At 39.5% G+C, this 20,006-nt stretch overlaps 1 protein-coding gene across 4 annotated transcripts in view; it reads left to right on the top strand.

Moving 5' to 3' along the window:
• SNX29 (sorting nexin 29) overlaps positions 1-14,900 on the top strand; it is a 463,946-nt gene extending 449,046 nt beyond the window's left edge. For 2 of the 4 annotated variants that reach the window (XM_014577718.3, XM_014577716.3), the window contains exon 21: positions 5,933-14,899. In XM_014577718.3, the coding sequence (XP_014433204.2) occupies positions 5,933-6,062 (130 nt within the window). In that variant the 3' untranslated portion in view covers positions 6,063-14,899. Of the gene's footprint in view, positions 1-5,932 lie in introns of all 4 variants that reach the window. The other 2 variants (XM_075899351.1, XM_075899353.1) reach the window with 2 other exon arrangements.
• Positions 14,901-20,006: the final 5,106 nt, after the last annotated feature.

The raw sequence follows: 20,006 nt of genomic DNA, 5'->3' as shown, positions 1-20,006 counted from the left end.
CAAAGAATTACATGGAACTCGCAAGATGATTAAACCATAAACTCTAAGTTTTATCTTGATAATATAAGGATAGTTCTATGAGGGAAACATAAAAAGTGAGGGTTGAAAGGCCTTTCAGGATATTAATTTGTGATGATGAGGAAATCTCCCTTTAGGCTGGATGGGAAATATTCAAGGAAACATTACAAAACACAGTACAGGAACTTATTGGAAGGTATAAGCAAATGAGGAAAAGCAGGACAAGCAACAAAACATCACAGTAAAAATGAAAACAAGTCAAGTCTGTGGAAAAAGAGAAGCTGTAAAAGCATCAAGTAAAGTGAAAAAATTGCAAAGCTTGAACAAGCAATAGTTTAATACAAAAATATTAAATTGCATGGAAACACAATCAGGCCTATTATGCACGTGGTTAAAGGCCAGTGGACTGACAACAAGTGCCAAAGAGGTACTGGAAGTATGGAAGAAACATTCCGACACAGTCATCCCTGCAGCTTATCTAGGTACTAGCGTTCTAGTCATGCTAGGTGAATAGGGCGGCTTTTAAACAGACTGGTTCTCTGAACTTGCCAGCAAGTTAAGGGATTGTGGATTGGATAAATGGATGGTAAGATGGATAGAAAGATGTCTAGAAGGCCGGGCCCAGTGGGTAGTGATCAATGGCTCAATGTCAGGATGGCGGTCGGTTTCTAGCGGAGTGCCCCAAGGTTCGGTTCTAGGACCGGTTTTGTTCAATATCTTTATTAATGATCTGGATGAGGGGATGGATTGAACCCTCAGCAAGTTTGTGGATGACACTAAGCTGGGGGGAATGGTAGATATGCTTAAGGGCAGAGATAGGGTACAGAATGACTTAGACAAATTGGAGTATTGGGCCACAAGAAATTTGATGAGGTTCAACAAGGACAAGTGTAGAGTCCTGCACTTGGGACGGAAGAATCCCAAGCATAGTTACAAGCTGGGGACCAACCGGTTAAGTAATAGTTCTGCAGAAAAGGACCTGGGGGTTACAGTGGATGAGAAGCTAGATATGAGTCAACAGTGTGCCTTTGTAGCCAAGAAGGCAAATGGCATATTAGGTTGCATTAAGAGGAGCATTGCGAGCAGATCCAGAGATGTCATCATTCCCCTTTATTCGGCTTTGGTGAGGCCGCATCTGGAGTATTGTGTCCAGTTCTGGGCCCCCCACTACAAAAAGGATGTGGATGCATTGGAGAGGGTCCAGCGGAAGGCAACCAAACTGATTAGGGGGCTGGAGCATATGACTTATGAGGAGAGGCTGAGGGACTTGGGTCTGTTTAGTCTGCAGAAGCGAAGAGTGAGGGGGGATTTGATAGCAGCCTTCAACTTCCTGAAGGGAGGTTCCAAAGAGGATGGAGAGAGGCTGTTCTCAGTAGTGACAGATGGCAGAACAAGGAGCAATGGTCTCAAGTTGTGGTGGGAGAGGTCCAGGTTGGATATTAGGAAAAACTATTTCACTTGGAGGGTGGTGAAGCACTGGAATGGGTTGCCTAGGGGAGTAGTGGAGTCTCCATCCCTAGAGGTGTTTAAGTCTCGGCTTGACAAAGCCCTGGCCGGGTTCATTTAGTTGGAATTGGTCCTGCCTAGAGCAGGGGGCTGGACTTGATGACCTTCTGAGGTCTCTTCCAGTTCTATGATTCTATGATTCTCTATGATTCTATGAACTAACATCAAAAGGAGAAAGTGCAGTAAACCAGTTAAAAAATTGGAAAAGGAGTAGACAACCAAATAGCTGAGCTGCTAAAAAAACAAAGGGATGGATGCTAGTCAAGCATTAGAAAAAAAATATACAAAAAGGTACATGAACAAGAGGAGGCACCACATGACCAACTAAAAGCAATAGCTAAACCAATCCTGAAGAAAAGAGATCCTGCAAATTCAAATGATGGAGGTACTAGCAGACTTACTCAGTGGTGCCTGCGTCATAAAGGACAGGGGGCTGGCCATGTGTGGGAGTGCAGCGCTCAGGGCTTGTGGCTGTGGGGGTGCAAGAGGCTGGGGACAGGGGTTGTGAGAATAAGGGGTGAAGGTGAGGAGGGGCTCAGGGCAGGGGGGGTCCCATCCAGTACAGACCTTTTCTCTCTCTCTCCCAGCCCCAGCCCCCAGGGGTATTTTCTCTCTCCCCCCCCCCCCCGATCCCACCCAGACCCCAGGGGAGTTTTCTGTTTCTCCCCCCACCCCCAGCCCACCTTTCATCCAGAGCAGGGGGAAGAGTTAGGGGCAGGGATGCTACTTACTCAGTGTGCTGCCAGGCAAAATGGCAGAGCCTCAGCCCTGCTGGAAACTCCTGTGTGATGCGGCTGCCCCCAGCGGACACTCTACAGCAGGGGTGAGGAACCTTTTCTGGGTCAGGGGCCACTGACCCACAGAAAACTCAGTCGGGGGGGGCCACACACAAGTGAGAAGCAAAAAGAAACACTCACTGACCTGCCCCCCAACTGAGAAGGAGGAAGACATTCCCCACATTCCCCTCACACACTAGAGCCTGGGGGAGGGGAAAGTCCAGACTAATAGATTTTGTGTGCTCCAGCCCCGCAGTGGGGCGGCGGAAGGTCTGGAGTGCCAGCATGGGCTCCTCGATACTGGGAGGAGCTCTGAGCCTAAGGGGCCAGATCTAGCCACGCTGGACCTTAGATACCTCACCCCTGCTCTACAGGATAGTTTTCCCCTACAGGTTCGCTGTCCCCAGTGGCCACTCTCATATCACATCCCTCCAAACAGCAGCCCCTCCCTTTGCATGTTATGGAAGACTCTCCTTTTCCTTCTCCTGACCTTGCTTTAAGTTAGGAGAAGAGGAGCTGCACACCAAATTTAGGATTACTGTTTAGGAATTTTTGAACAAACGGACTCACAGATAGACACACAGACATACTCTAAAATATAGATAGATAGACAGACAGATAGTACTGGGAAAAATTATGATAAAGTAATTGTCACCAGATAAAGGACATTTCTAGAAAAATTATTAGGCAAAGAACAGTGCAACTTCAGACCAGGACCAAGTTGCATTTATTATTTATTCATGCCCATGCTTTTTGTTAATGGAACAAAAAGTGAGAAAGCAGGTTAAAGACGTTTGCTGTTTTCATCAGCTTCACAAAGGTATTAGAGTTGGTTTGTAGGAAAACCTGATGGAAAGTGGGAAAAGCACATAGAGTTTCAGATAAGGTAATTGCAATTATATAAGCTACATATAAAGATTCTTACAGGGCCTTAATAATTTCTAGAGAATTAAGCCACTTCAAGTCAGTTTGGTGTAAGACAGGCCCATTGACAGTGTGGGGGAAAAGGGACAACTGCCCTGCTTCCCAGCGATTCAATAGGGCCCAGGGCTCCTGGCCACCATTGCTACTGTGGCGGCGGCTGGAGTCCTTGGCCCTTTACAACAGCGGTGGCTGGAGTCCTTGGCCCTTTACATTGCGGCCAAAGCATGCCACGTGGCACTGCAGGTAGCTCTGTTGGCTGGGGGGAGGTGGTACAGCACCAAGGGCCCCGCCCCTTCCAGGAGTACATAGCCTCTCCCCACATCTTGCCATGGTGTAAGAAAAGGGGGTAGGGAATCACAGTCACTTTTCCGCATGTTCTTAAGCATTAAGAATGTTACATGAGTTGGGGAATGTGGATGATCTAGAGCTAAACTCCTTAGCTTATGCAGATGACATCATGCAACTGGCATACACATTTCAGTTAATGATGATGCCATCTTGGATAATTGGTTTATTAACATGGTGGTAATAATAATAAGTAATAAATACTCTCCCACAGCACCTATATTCATAATAATAGAATAGAGAAATCATTAATATACACAAGTGAAATTGATTCAGAAAGCAGGATCTTCTGGGTACTGCATATAGCTTTTGTTAATTTGGATTCTCCAGGGCTGTGATGTCACAAAATAAACAATCATAAAACCTGAAAATGCAGAAATGGAAATCTAATTATCTGTGGCTAGTACAACGTATGATTATGTACCTAGCTAAATGTTAATGTTTTGATTTTATTGAAAAGAAAGCAAGGAAATAAAGCTGTAATTTGTAAACTTTGCTATAGAACAAACAGAACAAGTGTGTTACTAGCTATAGATTTTGAGATTGCTAAGAACTTTGTGGAGCTATTTTCATGTAGTGGACTTTCTGCTCGCAGCAGAGGAATTCGGTATTAGGAGCTCTCTGATGAACTTTAGTTAAAATCAATATATTTAAAGAAACTGGGGCCACTTCAAACTATTCTGCTAAGGAAATGCACAATAATGAAACTTCACACTGTTCTTTGAAAAGCATTTTTATTTTCTGCTAATATTTTCAATATAGCAGTGCCTTTGTCAGGGTATTTTCTGGAACCTCTGTCCATTATGTTGGGGAATATTGGCAACTGTTCAACAGCCGTACAAAACTGATGGTTGCCACCGACAAAATGAAGTACTGACATACCTTACTACAGTAATCAGCTCTCTGAGGGTAAATTTTGCACTCGTGAACATAGCCTGTACGAAGCATATGTGCTACTTAAGTTCCTTCCATTTAAGCCTTCAAAATACACTAGTGAGTGGGCTACATGAGTGGCCCTCTTTAATCTCAGTGGGCCACAAGGCTGTTGCAACCAACATGTTCTCCTGGGATAGGCTAGTTGTGCCAACTGCACTTGCACATCTAGAATTTGTGGGGTGTGCTGGTTGCACTGTAGCGGTGCTTTGATTGGAGGTAGAGGAAATATACAGCTCTTACACTCAATATGTGTGCAATCAGCTTGTACCTCACTTCACATGTCCTTGCTTTGTGTGCATGTTACCTTAGTAATACTGGTAGGAAAAAATGACACAGACAGAATCCAGTGGAATCTGGCAACCCTGCTCTTGGGCAACAATAAACAGAATGTCTCGTGGGCCACACATAGAACAATGCTGGGCCACAAGTTTCCCACCACTGGTATAAATGGAATCTAAGGGTGCATATAATAACGATACTATCTCTTACATAATGCTTTTCATCAGTAGCTCTCCAAGTGTTTTTACAAAGGAAATAAACATTAGGAAGGCTCTCTGCACTGTGATAAATGTCATCCAGCAAGGAAAGGACATCTACATGGAGTGACTTCATTGTTTGCTTCAAAAATACATCCACTTTCACCCAAAATAGTCAGGACTGCAGAAGAGCATCTCTCTTCTTAATTCATCAACAGAGATTGAAAATTGGTATAAATAGCTGATTTTTATATGTCAAAATAACTTTGACTTTGCATGCTGCATAACCTTGTTATCATTTGGCTGGTTTGTGAAATGCTAATCAGTGATGTTGATTGAGACGTGAGTAAACTGCAGATTTTTAAGTCCTGTCGAGTCCTCTAAAAGTATGGCAAAAGTACACTATTCCTTTGTACTACAATTTTTTGAGGAGTCTATAGTCTCTGAATGACATGCAAGTAAGCAGAATTTTTCATTGTTTTTCTTAGAATATTTGGTTTTCCAAGTAAGTTTTTTTTCGGAAGACTCAGTCATGTAAAATCACAGTCTGTTGTGGATCAGAACAGAATGAAGAATTCCCAGCGGTAGTGTTTTACTAATGTACTTTGTCATGTAAGGATACGTCCATCCATAATTAGAAAAAATTAACTAAGGCATCATCCAAACTTTTGCCTTTACATATATTCCTTTTAATGCCTTCTCTGAACTTCAACCAAGTGAGCTATGTTTTTATCCTAGAAATTGTCTTCCATAAAATCCTACTTATTCCCATTTTTACAAGAGCATTGTAATTCAGAGTTCTGTTAGCAGTATGAATAATTTAAGTCCATATAGTTAAAGGTATGTGCTGGATTCTCATAACATCTACTTTTTCTGCATATAGAATAACTACAAGAGAATTTACATACAACATCAACTTGTTCTGATGATTTTGTTTTTCTTTTTTCGTAGTGATATCCAGCCTGTGGGAGAACCAGTAAGCAAATGCAATCGCTCAAGAGTGACTACCCGCTTTCCAAAGTTATCTCGGCACCACCAGAGGGAGCCACGTAACTTAGAGCCTCAAAGTGGTGACCTCTGACCATCATCAGCACCCTGTATTTTAAACGGATCTATTCCATACTGTTGATTGTGAAATGCCCTGGGGAGGATTCCGCTGCATTGAGTTAATTCCTGAAAGGAGACTCTAAATACTATGGTTCATCATTCTGATTTAACAGGTCACTTTTGAAAGCAGCAAGCATTTTCCCACTGAAATATAAGAGCTCTTCACAGGGGACACAGCAAATTGTATACATACTTCCTTTGTTTTGTAAAGCATTCTTTTTTCTTCTGAACTTATTCTACTACTATGAATCCTGTATTTGTGCTGTAGTCTCTCTTCCACTAGTACCATCTGTTTCTGTTCCTGACATCTGTGTGCATCATGTCCAGAAAATTTTTTTTCTAAAAAGAACCACTGTAATTATCACTAATCAATATGTGTCAGAAAGTTGCACTTAAAAACTTTCCTAACCCATTGCCTTTTGGAAATGGAATGACTGTTGCTTTTCGTTATGATACTCTGATGCACTCAAGGGGCTTTTAAAAACATTCCAAAGTAAATGGCAGGAGAAAAAACAGTAAAAAGGACAAAAATAGCTTTTGTATGTTTCTAGTCAGATATTCCCAGAAGCTCTCACTTGTGAAGAGTAATTCTTCAAAAATGGAGATTCTAATAATTTTCTATTGAAATTTTTGTTTTTGCTGCAAGGCAAAGTGCAGTATAAGACAACTCAAGAAGCTTATCAAAAAAGGAAACACAATGTTAACGTGTTGCAGATAGGATATTCTAGCATTTGGCTTTGTTCTGTTATTGATTTCTTGCTGATGTTATAAAAACAGTCTCTCAACATTAAAGTAAGGGGACATTTGGCCTTTCTTACAGCTACTTTGTAAAACACGTGAAATGCTGTTGCTAAAGGATTGAAAAGTGCCTGTCCTCTTTTTACTGTGAAGTGACTTGTAATGATGTTGTGAGAATAACTAAAGAAAACTGGGAGAATAATTGTTACAAGTTCTGAAAATCCTGAAATGGATCAACTGGAATCCAATTCACAACATCTGTTAGTAAAGATTGCTTTGACCACCTTTCCCCCTTCTGCATCCCAGCCCCGTACTGAGTCTTAACTAATATCCATTCACGTTTACTACAGAATATTTATGTGTGTAACAGAACAAGTCTCTTCTCACAAATTGCTTGAATAATCTGTTTCCCATAGGCTGGAATATTGATATGGCTTTAATGAGTCTGCAACTTTATTATAAGATGTCTGTGACGACCAGGCAGATAAATTACACCCTGCAAGTAACTCCATGTTCATTCAGTTACTGCCTGGGCTTCCACCTGTCCTCACCTTTTTCCATCTCAGTCCCCCAACCACCCATTGCTGAGGCCTTGCAGTCCACACACCCGCTTGCAGGAAAGTTAAGGTAAGCAGTAAGAAAGGGGACTTGGCTCCCTAATGTACCATTTATAGGAGCCCTGAACACCACCCCTTTCTATTCCTTTAACCAGCACCTCCTTTTCAAGTCCTTTACGAAGCCATTTATCTAGTCACTGAACACCTTCTCTATTGAGTACCTGTACTGGACGTCTGTTCCACTTACATCATGAGTTATGACATACAACCTAACTCCTTTCACGTCTCACCATAAAAAAGCCCTCCGTGAACCTGCAGTGCAGGAGGTAAAACCCTCACCTCTCTCTCAGGCCAATCTGCGAATGAGGGAAAAAGTCCTTCCTAGAAGCCCTGAAAGAAGTGGCTACTGCGATCAATGCCCACAGCAGGTCCTGACCAAACCTGGCATTTTGCTACCTCCAGAGGAGGAGCTGCCTTACCTTCTGCAAGGAAAAATGGCATTTCATGCCTGGGCTGCCCCTTTTCAACTCCTCCACCCTTCTGGTCGCAGGGACTGTGTCAGTGTCACTACACTGACCCCCACCCCCTTTTACAGCAGCTTTTCACCTCTCTCCTTCTCCCTTAAAGCGTTGTTCTCTTTTCCTCAGCAAACTAGACAATGACTCCTGCTCAGAGGTACAGTGCAGTCATTTTGTTATTACACTGCCAGCTTATTATATTAATACCTGACAGTAGTTATAGAAACCCAAAGTTTTTTTCAGAGGAATAATCCACTTATTAATGTACTTTTGTGAATGTAGAGCTGCTATTTTTAAAAGTCTAACAAACTGAGACCTACATTCTGCAAGCCAGTGTCCCATTTTGTGGCACTTATTCATGAGAAGCCCTATTGACTTCAGCCGGACAAAGCACATGAATAAGGATTGCTCGGAATGAAGAATGGTTGCAGAACTAGCTTCTGAGTGTGAAGAGCAAGTCCTATAATGCTAACACTGACATACACTGTGTGTAAATTTCAGTAAGTGATGGAAAAAGGCAACTAGCAGCAAGCAGCTATTAAAACGTGAGAGTCTAAAAGAAAAATTATGTCCCAAAAATGAAATATTACTCTTATACTTGCAATCTTATCTGCTCCTTCAGTATCTTCTGCACATCTATAAAAGAGCTCCTTTACAAATGAATACCAAAGGGCATCTTATTAGAAAAGCTAGATGTCTTAGTTACATCAGAAAATGACTTAATATTGATGTTTGAATCCAGTATGTGGGTGTTTGTTTAAAAATAAATAAATAAAATCTGCAAGCAGACCACAAGCTAAAGCATCTCCGAACCAATTAATTTGATGCATAACTTATATTTTGAAGTTTCTTTGTTGAAAAATTCATAGATTGACTAAGAATTCATATCTTTGAAAGGTCTAAAGGCTTTACAAGATTGACAGGAGTGTAATCTGAATTACTAATTCATATGCCAAATTTTGCCTACTAGAGTTGAATTACAAATTGAACAGAAAGCCCACCTTACATAAATTCCTTTAGGGAGAATTGGATTTAGATGTGTTTACCTCATGAATCTGTTTTCATCTTCAGAAAATAGCTCACAATGTACAGATTTGCCCTCCCTCCCCCCCCCGCTCCCTTGAAAAGCTGCAAATAGTGAGGAAACTTAATTTAACAGACGCACACTAAACAGGATGACGTGTACTATCCATATTTTTAAAACTGTCCTTTTGAGCTATTTACAAAGAATTTGCTCTCTATTGGCTCTTAAAATTCTCTCTCTCTCCTGATTAATTTGCTTTGCTTAATTTTTAGTATATAAATAAATATATCAAAAAATATTGGACTCGTTTACAGTGTACAAGTTGTTCTCTGCTAATTTTAGCATAAAATGCATACATAATAGTAAATTTAGGGGCTGCAGAGAACCTTCATTTTGTTATATTAACTTGTGTTCTTAAATATTCATCTGTGATCTCTTTAAGAAAATAGTTCAGTGGACTCTGCAATTACACAGTATAAAAAGTTATACAGTAGCTGAGCCTGTAGACTCAGTAGAAACATTCGATAACAGATTATACAATATGAGCCAGATCCTGCTTGCTTTACTCACATGAGAACCATGAGACTACTCATATGAATAAAGTGAACAGAATTTAATCGTTTAAGGATTCTTGCCAAGATTTTCAGAAGTGACTACTGATTTTGTCTGTCCTAATTTTTGGCACCTGAGACAAAAGAGGACTAATTACCAATTAATTCTAAGAACCTAGCCTCTGATGATCAATCCTTTTAAAATGTTTGGGGACTGGAAATCTTGATCATGTAAGTTAAAAATCTAGAAATGTTATATTATGTTTGCATAGAAAATAATGTAATTATAACAATGGTTTATTATATATATAAGAATACTTTCAATTTCTCCCATGCACTTAATTAAATGTATGCAGTACTGCTTATTAAACACTGCTTTTGCAAATCTAACCCAGAATGGTAGTGAATGAAAGCAGTGACTTTCATCAGTCTGTGCAAAATGAGTTGGCAGCAATCCAGTTCTTAGTAGGTAAGTGTGTATATATATCACTGAACACCAGTGTTTTGTGGTAATCTGAGCAGTTAGGTTAACAATGAAATTGTCCTGTCTTTTCCAGAGGTGTCTTTCAGGTTTAGGATTGTGGCAAAACATCAGGACAGCACAGAGAAACTTTCAGTGCTACCTCCAACTCAGTATCTGTTCTGTATATTAGGGGCCTATGAAATCTGCATTAACATGAACATGGACGGAATCCTGGAATGGAAACATGGAATGCAGCACTATCCTCAAAAATAAAGATTTCTCTTCATTGCAGCCCCCAGGTTTGGAGGAGTTCTCTGTCCCCACTGCAGTGCTGGGGCTGCAGGGGATGGAATTATTACTTTTTAAATGGGGGGAAAAATCAGAAAATAATAAATCTGAAAATCCACAATAATAAAACACATTTCATAGGGCCTATGTATACAGACAGTTTGAATCTCCAATGGTCTTAATCTGGAATCTTTTGTGTATACTTACAAAAAATTGTAGAAAAGATTTTAATGCTATTTTTCTATTATAGTCAAAGTAAATAACTTCCTAAGAAACTTAAAGTAGGTAGCAGAACAGTTTCAGTTTTATTGCAGATAGGATTGTCTACAGATATTCAGAATCTCATCTATTTAGAGATTCTGGCATTCTATACACAGAATATAATACACTGACTTAAATCCTGTCTTTAATCAAATTTCCCATTTAAATCAAAACAAAAAATTCCCAAGCTTATTCAGAGGCAGGATAATGACAAAGTAGCAAAAGCTTAACTTGACCTGTCTATTAAATCACACATTGGTGGAAGGATTAATAATTTCTAAGACAGTGTAGTTTAAAAAAATAGATGGTCAGACAGTTGTAAACAAATTATGTCATTGTACAAAATGTACTGCAAATTTAAACCATTGTGATGGGATTAATATGATAAATATTTGCAGATATGGCATAATGACAGTAAATTTGACTTTGGCTCACAACTAAGACTCAGCTGTTAAGGTGCATTTTGTTATGAAAGTAATGTGTAATTGTAGAACAATGGCTTATTTCAAGCTGTCAAATCACTGAACATAGTAGGAACCTACTAATATATAGGGTTGACTGGCTCAGGGCAGTTAGCTAGTAATAAATGGGACCTAGAATGAGTATTGCGTGAACTAGTGATGCTCTCTGTCGGTTCATATTAATGATCTAGAGAGGTGATAGTTTCTTATCAGTACATCAGAAGTAAAAGCTTTCTTTTGTTGTTTTAGAAATGGGCCTCAAGAAAACCCAAACTTTGCCTATGAACTCTAGTTGATGTATAAATCTTACCTATCCAAAGATGGCAACTGAATCAATCCATTTTCAACTGGGAAAATATTAAACTCTTGATATTTCACAAACTAATTCCCAGATTTGTAAAAGGTGATTTGAGAGGTTCCTCTGTTGTTGTTGGGGGTACACTGTAAAATAAAGGCTTCAGGCTTTAAGAAATTCAAACTCTGTCTGCTCCTCTGGCTCACTTTCTCCCAATGGGCCTCCTGCTAAGCTTGGGGCCACAGGGGGAAGTGAGTAGCATTGAAGGTCATGCAGGTCTTGGGGAGGAACTAGCATGGAAGCTCGAAGAAGGGAGTTGAAGACATGTTGCAAGATGAGGCTCTCACCTGAACGTTCTGGAGAAAGAGGCTCTCTTCCAGCATCTGAGGAAAGTTAGGAGTTAGAGAAGAAGTTATATGAGCTAAGAGGTAGGCAGGGAAGTAAGTTAGAGAAGCTGAACAGGAGTACATACCAGGACTAAGTCTGAAGTTGCTAGAAAAGTCACATTCTATTTCTAATTAGTGTCCTACTTACAGGCGTATGTTTGGTGGGACTCTCCCCACATCTTTTCTTAGTTCCGGATTTGATCCTTTTCACTGCACCTAGCTATTGTGAAAAGGGCTGCTAAGACTGCAGGAAAGTGAATTATCTTATAGGACAGAATTTCTGGACTAATTAATATTTATTAGCCAAGTGTACCTATAAATAAATGAAAAGCCTCAAATATGTTACATTCCTGAGTGGCATTCTTATAATATTAACTATTTGCAAACTATGGCAACATAAGTTTTAGTAACAGACATGAAGCTTTTAACCCTCCCTGATAGCAGAGTGTATAAACCAGCAAAATACATTCTATTTCCTTTATAAAAGCACCTGTTCATCAATGAGCTTACTTAAGGTTTTCACTTTCTGTTTGGATTTATCTTGCTTCAAAATTCTACTGGGACTTCTCTGATTCTACACAGATTTTGTATTGTTTTCAAAGGTTTCTGAAAAAAAACTAGAGCTATTAATCCATAGTTAACTTGTGATTAACTAAAAACATTAATCACAATTTAAAAAAATTAATGAATTGCACTGTTAATAGAATACCAATTGAAATTTAATAAATGTTTTTGATGTTTTTCTACATTTTTAAATATGTTGATTTCTGTTGCGACAGAATATAAAGTGTACAGTGCTTACTTTATATTATTTTTATTACAAATATTTGTGTAGTCAAAATGCTAAAAGAAATAGTATTTTTCAATTATAGCTACAATACTTGCATGAGATGAATCTCTATTCTAAAAGTGTAATTTACAAATGTAGATTTTTTTTTAGTTACATAACTACACTCAAACAAAACAAAATGCTAGAGCCTTCAAGTGTGCTCAGTCCTACTTCTTGTTCAGCCAGTCACAAACATGAAAGTATGTTTACATTTATAGGATATAAGGCTGCTTGCTTCTTATTTACAGTGTTACCTGAAAATGAGAACAGGCATTTGCATGGAACATTTGTAGCCAGCGTTGCAAGGTATTTACATGCAACAGATGTTAAACATTCATATGCCCTTCATGCTTCAGATGCCATTCAGAGGACATAATTCCATTCTGATGATGCTCATTAAAAACAAAAATCTGTTAATTACATTTTTGATTGAACTCTTTGGGGGAGAATTGTATGTCTCCTGTTCTTATTTACCCACATTCTGCCATATATTTCATGTGCTATCATACCCAGCATATGTTCATTTTAAGAACACTTTCAATGTAGAGTTGACAAAACACATAGAAGATACCAATGTGAGATTTCTAAGGATGGCTACAGCACTTGATCCAAGATTTAAGAATCTGAAGAGCTGAAATTTGTAACCAAACTTGTTTGAGTAATTGGTTGAACAAGAAGTAGGACTGATGGACTTGTAGGCTCTAAAGTTTTACTTGTTTTTTTGAGTGCCATTTTTTTGTACATAATTCTACATTTGTAAATTCAACTTTCATGATAAATCATTACAGTACTCAAATTTGGTGAATTGAGAAATAATATTTATTTTTTTCAGTGCTAGTATTTATAATAAAAAATAAATATCAAGTTGTCACTGTACACTTTATATTCTGTTTTGTGATGGAAATCAATATATTTGAAAATCTTAAAAACATCCTAAATATTTAAATAAATAGTGTTTTATTATTGTTTCACAGCAGTATTAATTGTGATTAATTTTTAATTACTTGACTGCCCTCTAAAAACACTTTTTTGTCCTACATCTCATGAATCAAAATATTCATGTTCTTAGAGTTACCCAAATTCCATGGGAAACCTGTGGAACAACTATTTTGAAAGCAGGTGAGATCATAACCAAAATTGTGCTTTTAGATTAGAGGGCAATCTCCTGACACAGAGGGGCGGTCACCAGATGGCACAAAGACATCATAAGGGATGTCAGCACAACAGAGTTAACTCAATGTCAGTGTTCTGTTCTACCAATGGGAGCTTCAGGCATATAGGGAAATTAAATTATCAGAGCCCAGATGACAGTGGAACTAAGTCCTTGAGTCCAATGAGAACAGCACCCTCCTGCTCATGCTAGGAGTATTCAAGCTCCATCTATTTGCATCATGAGACTAATGAACTTGTCTCCTTACCGTTTCCTCGTTATTTTTTTGGCCTATCTCACATGCCACAATATGAAATATTAATTTGCTGAGAATTCAGCCATTTTGAATGCATGGTTTTATAGCATTAGATATGTGCAATGTCTTAAAAATCATTTTAATATATTAAACTAATACTATTATGAGTAATGCTTAAAACTATAAATTGATGTGCATTATGTTTATTACAATTTCAAGAAAAGATTAAATGTTTGCTTTGTACCCTTTGTTCTTCACGGCTGCTGCACAATGTTGTGACCCAGTAAATTTTGTGCCCTATTCTGTGCCCTGCCCCAAAAACGTTTACTTTATGGTCCTGTTACATATAATTCAATTCTAATATTGAAATCTATCAATACAGATATTTTATTAATAAGAACTCTCCTGATTTTTCTGTTTACATTGGCATGAATTTACACACAAGTAATTCACGGTAGTATTTAAGGAGGAATTGATCAAATACATTTGCACTGGAGTTTTACCAATATTTGAATAGCAGTACCCATGTCACTGAGAAAAGTTAAACTGGTAGCTGATTTAATTTTATGGATAATTTGAAATATTAAGAGTATATAAGTTTACATATAATGAATTTAAAGGAAAATAAAATCTTTTGAAAAGAAATAATAATTCTGAAGGTCTGCTCTTTCTAAGAAGTTATGAATGTAGAACAAAACATACTAACGTACTCTTTTGTCTGGGACCAAACCTGCTAGCGAAAGGTTTCTTTTTGCTTTTGTTACATAACTGTAGAAAATAGGAAACATTATTTTAATTCTAAGGTAGCATATATGTATATATAGTATTTAGATAAGCATCTATAAACTCTATTATTTGTAAGACGTTATGTTAATGTTTACATTTTAGAATTTTTACATAAATGTACATATAATTTTCTAAATACTTTGTTGTATTAAATATTTCTTTTGAAATCTGTGGTAATTTATTTGATTTAAATATCGCTATACTAACAAGAAAATAAAAATTTGGCATTTTTTATGTTATAAGATAGTATGTTTGCAGTCTGTTTGTGGTACTCAGCTATTTTAAAATAGCACTCTGGTTTATTTTCACATTTTAAATATGCAAAGTTAATACAAGCATAATTTGGGCTACATTTCCAAAAAATGTACTAGGCATCCGGTTTTAATTAGTTTAATATTCTCATTCATTGTGTCTGATGAAGAGTATTTGAGGTACAAAAAAGAGATCTGACTTAATGACTGTATGTCAGAAGTACAGTCAACCAAACACATAAGAAAACAAAACAGTAAACATCTTTAAATAATATCTTCATCTTCTCTTCCACGTTGCTTTCGGAAATTACATTTGCCATTGAAAATATCTTCCGAGCAAAAAGTAATAATATTCAATAGGGTTTTAGAATCCCAGAAGTTTTAAGGCAAAAGTAATTTAATGAAAACATTATTATTATTGTGAATATTTCAAACATTAAAACCAAACCTTTTGTTTTTGACATAGGACAAGTCACTTTGGACCTCTATATTTTCTTATCATTATTTCAGATGCAGTTAGGCAGTCAAGGATCACCAGCTGCATTCTATTCTGAAATCATAATTTTCATATAATGCCACTCTTTGGTTAGATACAGCATCGCACAGTATTTAGAGCAGAGACTGAGTCACAAAGATCTGAGTTATTTTCCTCTGTCTACCCCATGACCTGCCATGTGGCATCAAGCCATTTTGAAAATTAGACCCATTTTAATCTCACTCTGCCAAAAACTCACTGTTTTCTTCCTCCATAAAAGAGGAATAATAAAGCTCCTTCAGAGATTGCCCACACAGATCTACGGATGTGAGAGGTGTGTAAAGTTCAGAACCTTTTGGAAAGCAGCCGTTTTCATGGGCTTTGCATGCACATACTACATGTTTATAAATGAGACTATAAAAAGCCTCCGTCCTCAACTCCCCCATTCAGTTTCTTTTTACTACCAAGGCAAAGCAATTGTAATTCCAGACCCCACCGCTGGCCCCTTGCTGCTCCCTGTGGTCATTCTGCAGCTTAACTCCCTCCTGCCAGACCCCTCCCTTTCCATTTTATGAGAACTAATCAAATTCCAGGCACATCTCATTGTCCTGGCACAACCAAACCCTGATCTCGCTTTAAGTTAGGATAAGAGGAAGCTGCTTACCAAATGTGGGGGTCCTAGCTCTTGTCATTTAGGAGGAGTTCTTGAACAAATGAACTCACAAACAGACTGACACGTATTTCTAAAATATATAAATAGATAATTTACACAGCAGGAAAAATGTTTTTGGAAGGGTTTCATAAGCTTTATTTTATCTTGTTCAAGAACAGAACTGAGCAGTTAATCTTTAATGCAGGCTAAAGCTTTTTTGTGTCTTAAATTTGTTTTTAAACAACAGCATCAAATGATTTTATTCTTACCATGCAACATCTCTTTATGCAGTATTGTGGCACAGTACTTAAGCCATGTAATGACCAGCTGAAATACAATACTTGCATCCATTTAAGCAAGGATGTTGTTAATTCAGCATGATACTGTACATAATATTTACTCTGTAGTGTTCCTGTATAGAAGGAGCAACATCAATGTTGGAATGTGTGATATAATAAGAACATTGTTTTGTCTCCCATTCACTATGGGTATGTCTACACTACCCCGCTAGTTCGAACTAGCGGGGTAATGTATGCATACCGAACTTGCTAATGAAGCCCGGGATTTGAATTTCCCGGGCTTCATTAGCATAAAGCCGGCTCCGCCATTTTTAAAAGCCGGCTAGTGCGAACCCCGTGCCGCGCAGCTACACGCGGCACGGGCTAGATAGTTCGAACTACGTAGTTATTCCGAACTATCTGTACGCCTCGTGGAACGAGGTGTACAGATAGATCGGAATGGCTATGTAGTTCGAACTATCTAGCCCGTGCCGCGTGTAGCCGCGCGGCACGGGGTTCGCACTAGCCGGCTTTTAAAAATGGCGGAGCCGGCTTTATGCTAATGAAGCCCGGGAAATTCAAATCCCAGGCTTCATTAGCAAGTTCGGTATGCATACATTACCCCGCTAGTTCAAACTAGCGGGGTAGTGTAGACATACCCTATCAGAGTTCGTTGTATTTATTTGTTACTTTGCAAACTCCAACAGAAACAACTTGAATTTTTCTACCCCTGCTTTCAGAGTGAGTTGCCTCAGTAAGAAAAATATTCAGCCTTCTCTTCTACATAATGATATTAAGAATAATGCATTTGCTGCTTCATCTTTTAAGATCAGAAAGTCTGAAAATATCAGGCAATGTAGTCCAACACATACAACACAGTCTGGGTATGTCTACACTACAGCACTAATTCGAACTAACTTAATTCAAATTCGTTAATTCGAACTAAGCTAATTCGAATTAGTGCGTCTAGACCTAAAAACTAGGTCGAATTAGCGTTTTGCTAATTCGAACTACCATGTCCACATTGAGTGGACCCTGAACCGAGGTTAAGGATGGCCAGAAGCAGTGCCGGCAGGGCATCAGATTAGGACTTAGAGCGTGGAGCTGCTGCCTCAGGCTAGCCGAGGGCTGTGTTTAAAGGGACCCGACCCCACCCCGGACAGACAGCTCTCAGGGATTCCCCACCTGCAAAGCAGTCCTGGCTTGGAGTGCCCTGAGTGCCCACACTTGGGACATCACAGCACTCGGCCATCAGCCCGGCTGCACTTGCCGCAGGCTGCCATCTGGGGGGGGTGGGCAATCGGGGGGCGGAAGGAGAGCTTACACCCCGAGGAGCCCGCAGAGCTACCCCAGTCCTCCCCATCGGGGGCTCGTACCCCATTCCTCCCTCACCTCCTTCCACTTACCCCTCCATAGCCTCCCTTCCTGATGTACAAAATAAAGGACACGTGTGTTCAAAAATAGAAACTCTCTTTATTGAACAAAACCCGGGGAGACTGAGAAAAGGAGGTGGGAGGGGGAAGAGAGAGGGTGGGAGAGGGGAGGGCAACTAAAATGATCAGGGGTTTGGAACAGGGCCCATATGAAGAGAGGCTAATTAGACTGGAACTTTTCAGCTTAGAAAACAGGAGACTGAGGGGGGATATGATAGAGGTCTATAAAAGCATGAGTGGGGTAGAGAGGGTGCATAAAGAAAAGTTCTTCATTAGTTCCCATAATAGAAGGACTAGAGGACACCAAATGAAATGATTGGGTAGCAGGCTTCAACTAATAAAAGAAAGTTCTTTTTCACAAAGCATATAGTCAACCTGTAGAACTCCTTGCTGCAGGAGGCTGTGAAGGCTACAACTAGAACAGAGTTTAAAGAGAATTTAGATAAATTCATGGAGGCTGGGTCTATGGAGTGGTATTAGCCAGGGGGTAGAAATGGTGTCCCTGGCCTCTGTTTGTGGAAGGCTGGAGATGGATGGCACAAGACAAATGGCTTGGTCATTGTTTCGGTCCACCCCCTCCAGGGTCCCTAGTGTTGGCCACTGTCAGCAGACAGGCTACTAGGCTAGATGGACCTTTGGTCTGACCCAGTACGGCCATTCTAAGCTCAGGGCTCAGGGTTGGGGGTCTCACTGGACCACCCTGATTTTCATGCAAACCTGCTCCTGGGTGGCCAGGCTGGCAGCTCTCCTGCCCTAGATGGCCACTTTCCTGTGTCTAGTGTGGAGGTCGTGGATGAGGTCCACGATGTCCGCACTAGACCAGGTGGGCGCCTGCCTCTTGCAGACCTGGGCAGGCTCCAGGGAGCTGCCAGCCTGGTCCCGGGAAGAGGGAGAGGGCTGGGTGGCAGCGGGTGGCTGGCTCATGCCATGCCAGGTGCAGGATCTGCTAGCTGGGTGCTGGCAGGCTTGCATCTGGCACAGGCACCGTAGCCAGCCCGTGCCCCTTTAAGAGCTCCGGGGCTGGGATGGGGGTAGAAGAGTTTCCCTGGTGGTGCCCAGAGTGGCCACCAGGGAAAGCTGGGGAGGGCTAGCCTCCCACTAGTTCGAATTAAGTGGCTTCACAGCCCTTAATTTGAACTACTTAATTCGAACTAGGCGTTAGTCCTCGTAGTATAAGGTTTACCTAGTTCGAATTAAGCGCTCCGCTAGTTTGAATTAAGTTCGAACTAGCGGTTCGTGTGTGTAGCGCCTATCAAAGTTAATTCGAACTAACGTCTGTTAGTTTGAATTAACTTTGTAGTGTGGACATACCCTCTGAGAAGTCACTGGAATTTGGGCACTTAACTCCCTTAAGTTCCTTTTGAAAATGCCAGCCTCAATACATTCTATTAAATTAATATGCAACCAGTTCTGGAAACTCTTACTCATACTAATAAGCTTTACACATGCAAAAACAATGGGGCTGTTTATATGAGTTTATATTACTCATGTGCTTAATATTAGGTACATGTTTGTGACCATAAGATTCCCTGTCAAAGAGAACATAAAAGCAATGACTAATACAGGATATGGTATTTAAAAAAAACTAATTTTGTTAACCTCAGTCATGCAGACCCATTGATTTAGGTGGAAATAATGCTGAATTAAGACCTGCCCCCAAATGAACTAGAGAACCAAGAAGTAAATTAGATAAATTTTAATTTAAAACTAGGCTAGAATTCTGAGGGCCAATTTATCTCTGCTTTGGTGGGTTTGTTAGATCTTTCATGTGAATTTAATATATTCTTTAATACATTAGGATTCAAATTCATTGGTGAAAATGTATAATACTTTGAACTTCAAAGCTCTGACATGTGGAAGCTGTTAGCTGTGCTAGGTGGCACAATCCCAAGAGTACTGTCCCTCCAAGGACCCAAGGAATGCAGTAACAGCTTGCTAATACTCTCTTTGGCATGGATGGCTTCTTAATGTATGTTTCATTGATAAAAATGTGATAAAAATAAGGTAAGGTTCTTGCTACATGTATTTGCTGTGTGGAAAAATTCCTCATGGGTTCAAGTGTCTTTTACAGCAGTTTGAGATGTCAGTGTTAGCTTTCAAACTTAATTTTCATTTATACAATTAAAATATAAATATTAATGCTCCTAATGTCCTGTATTATATGAGAAAAATTAGTTTTAAATGACCAAAGAATCCCAAAGACCTTAAAAAAGAATCTGGATTTATGGAGAAAGGAGACGAGAAGCCACTTGAAACAATTGTTTTG

The sequence above is a fragment of the Pelodiscus sinensis genome, chromosome 16 (genome assembly GCF_049634645.1).
Source record: "Pelodiscus sinensis isolate JC-2024 chromosome 16, ASM4963464v1, whole genome shotgun sequence".
In the NCBI taxonomy this organism is placed as follows: Eukaryota; Metazoa; Chordata; order Testudines; family Trionychidae; genus Pelodiscus; species Pelodiscus sinensis.
The sequence above is the reverse complement of the archived record's forward strand: the minus strand, read 5'-3'. Positions and strand labels throughout refer to the sequence as shown.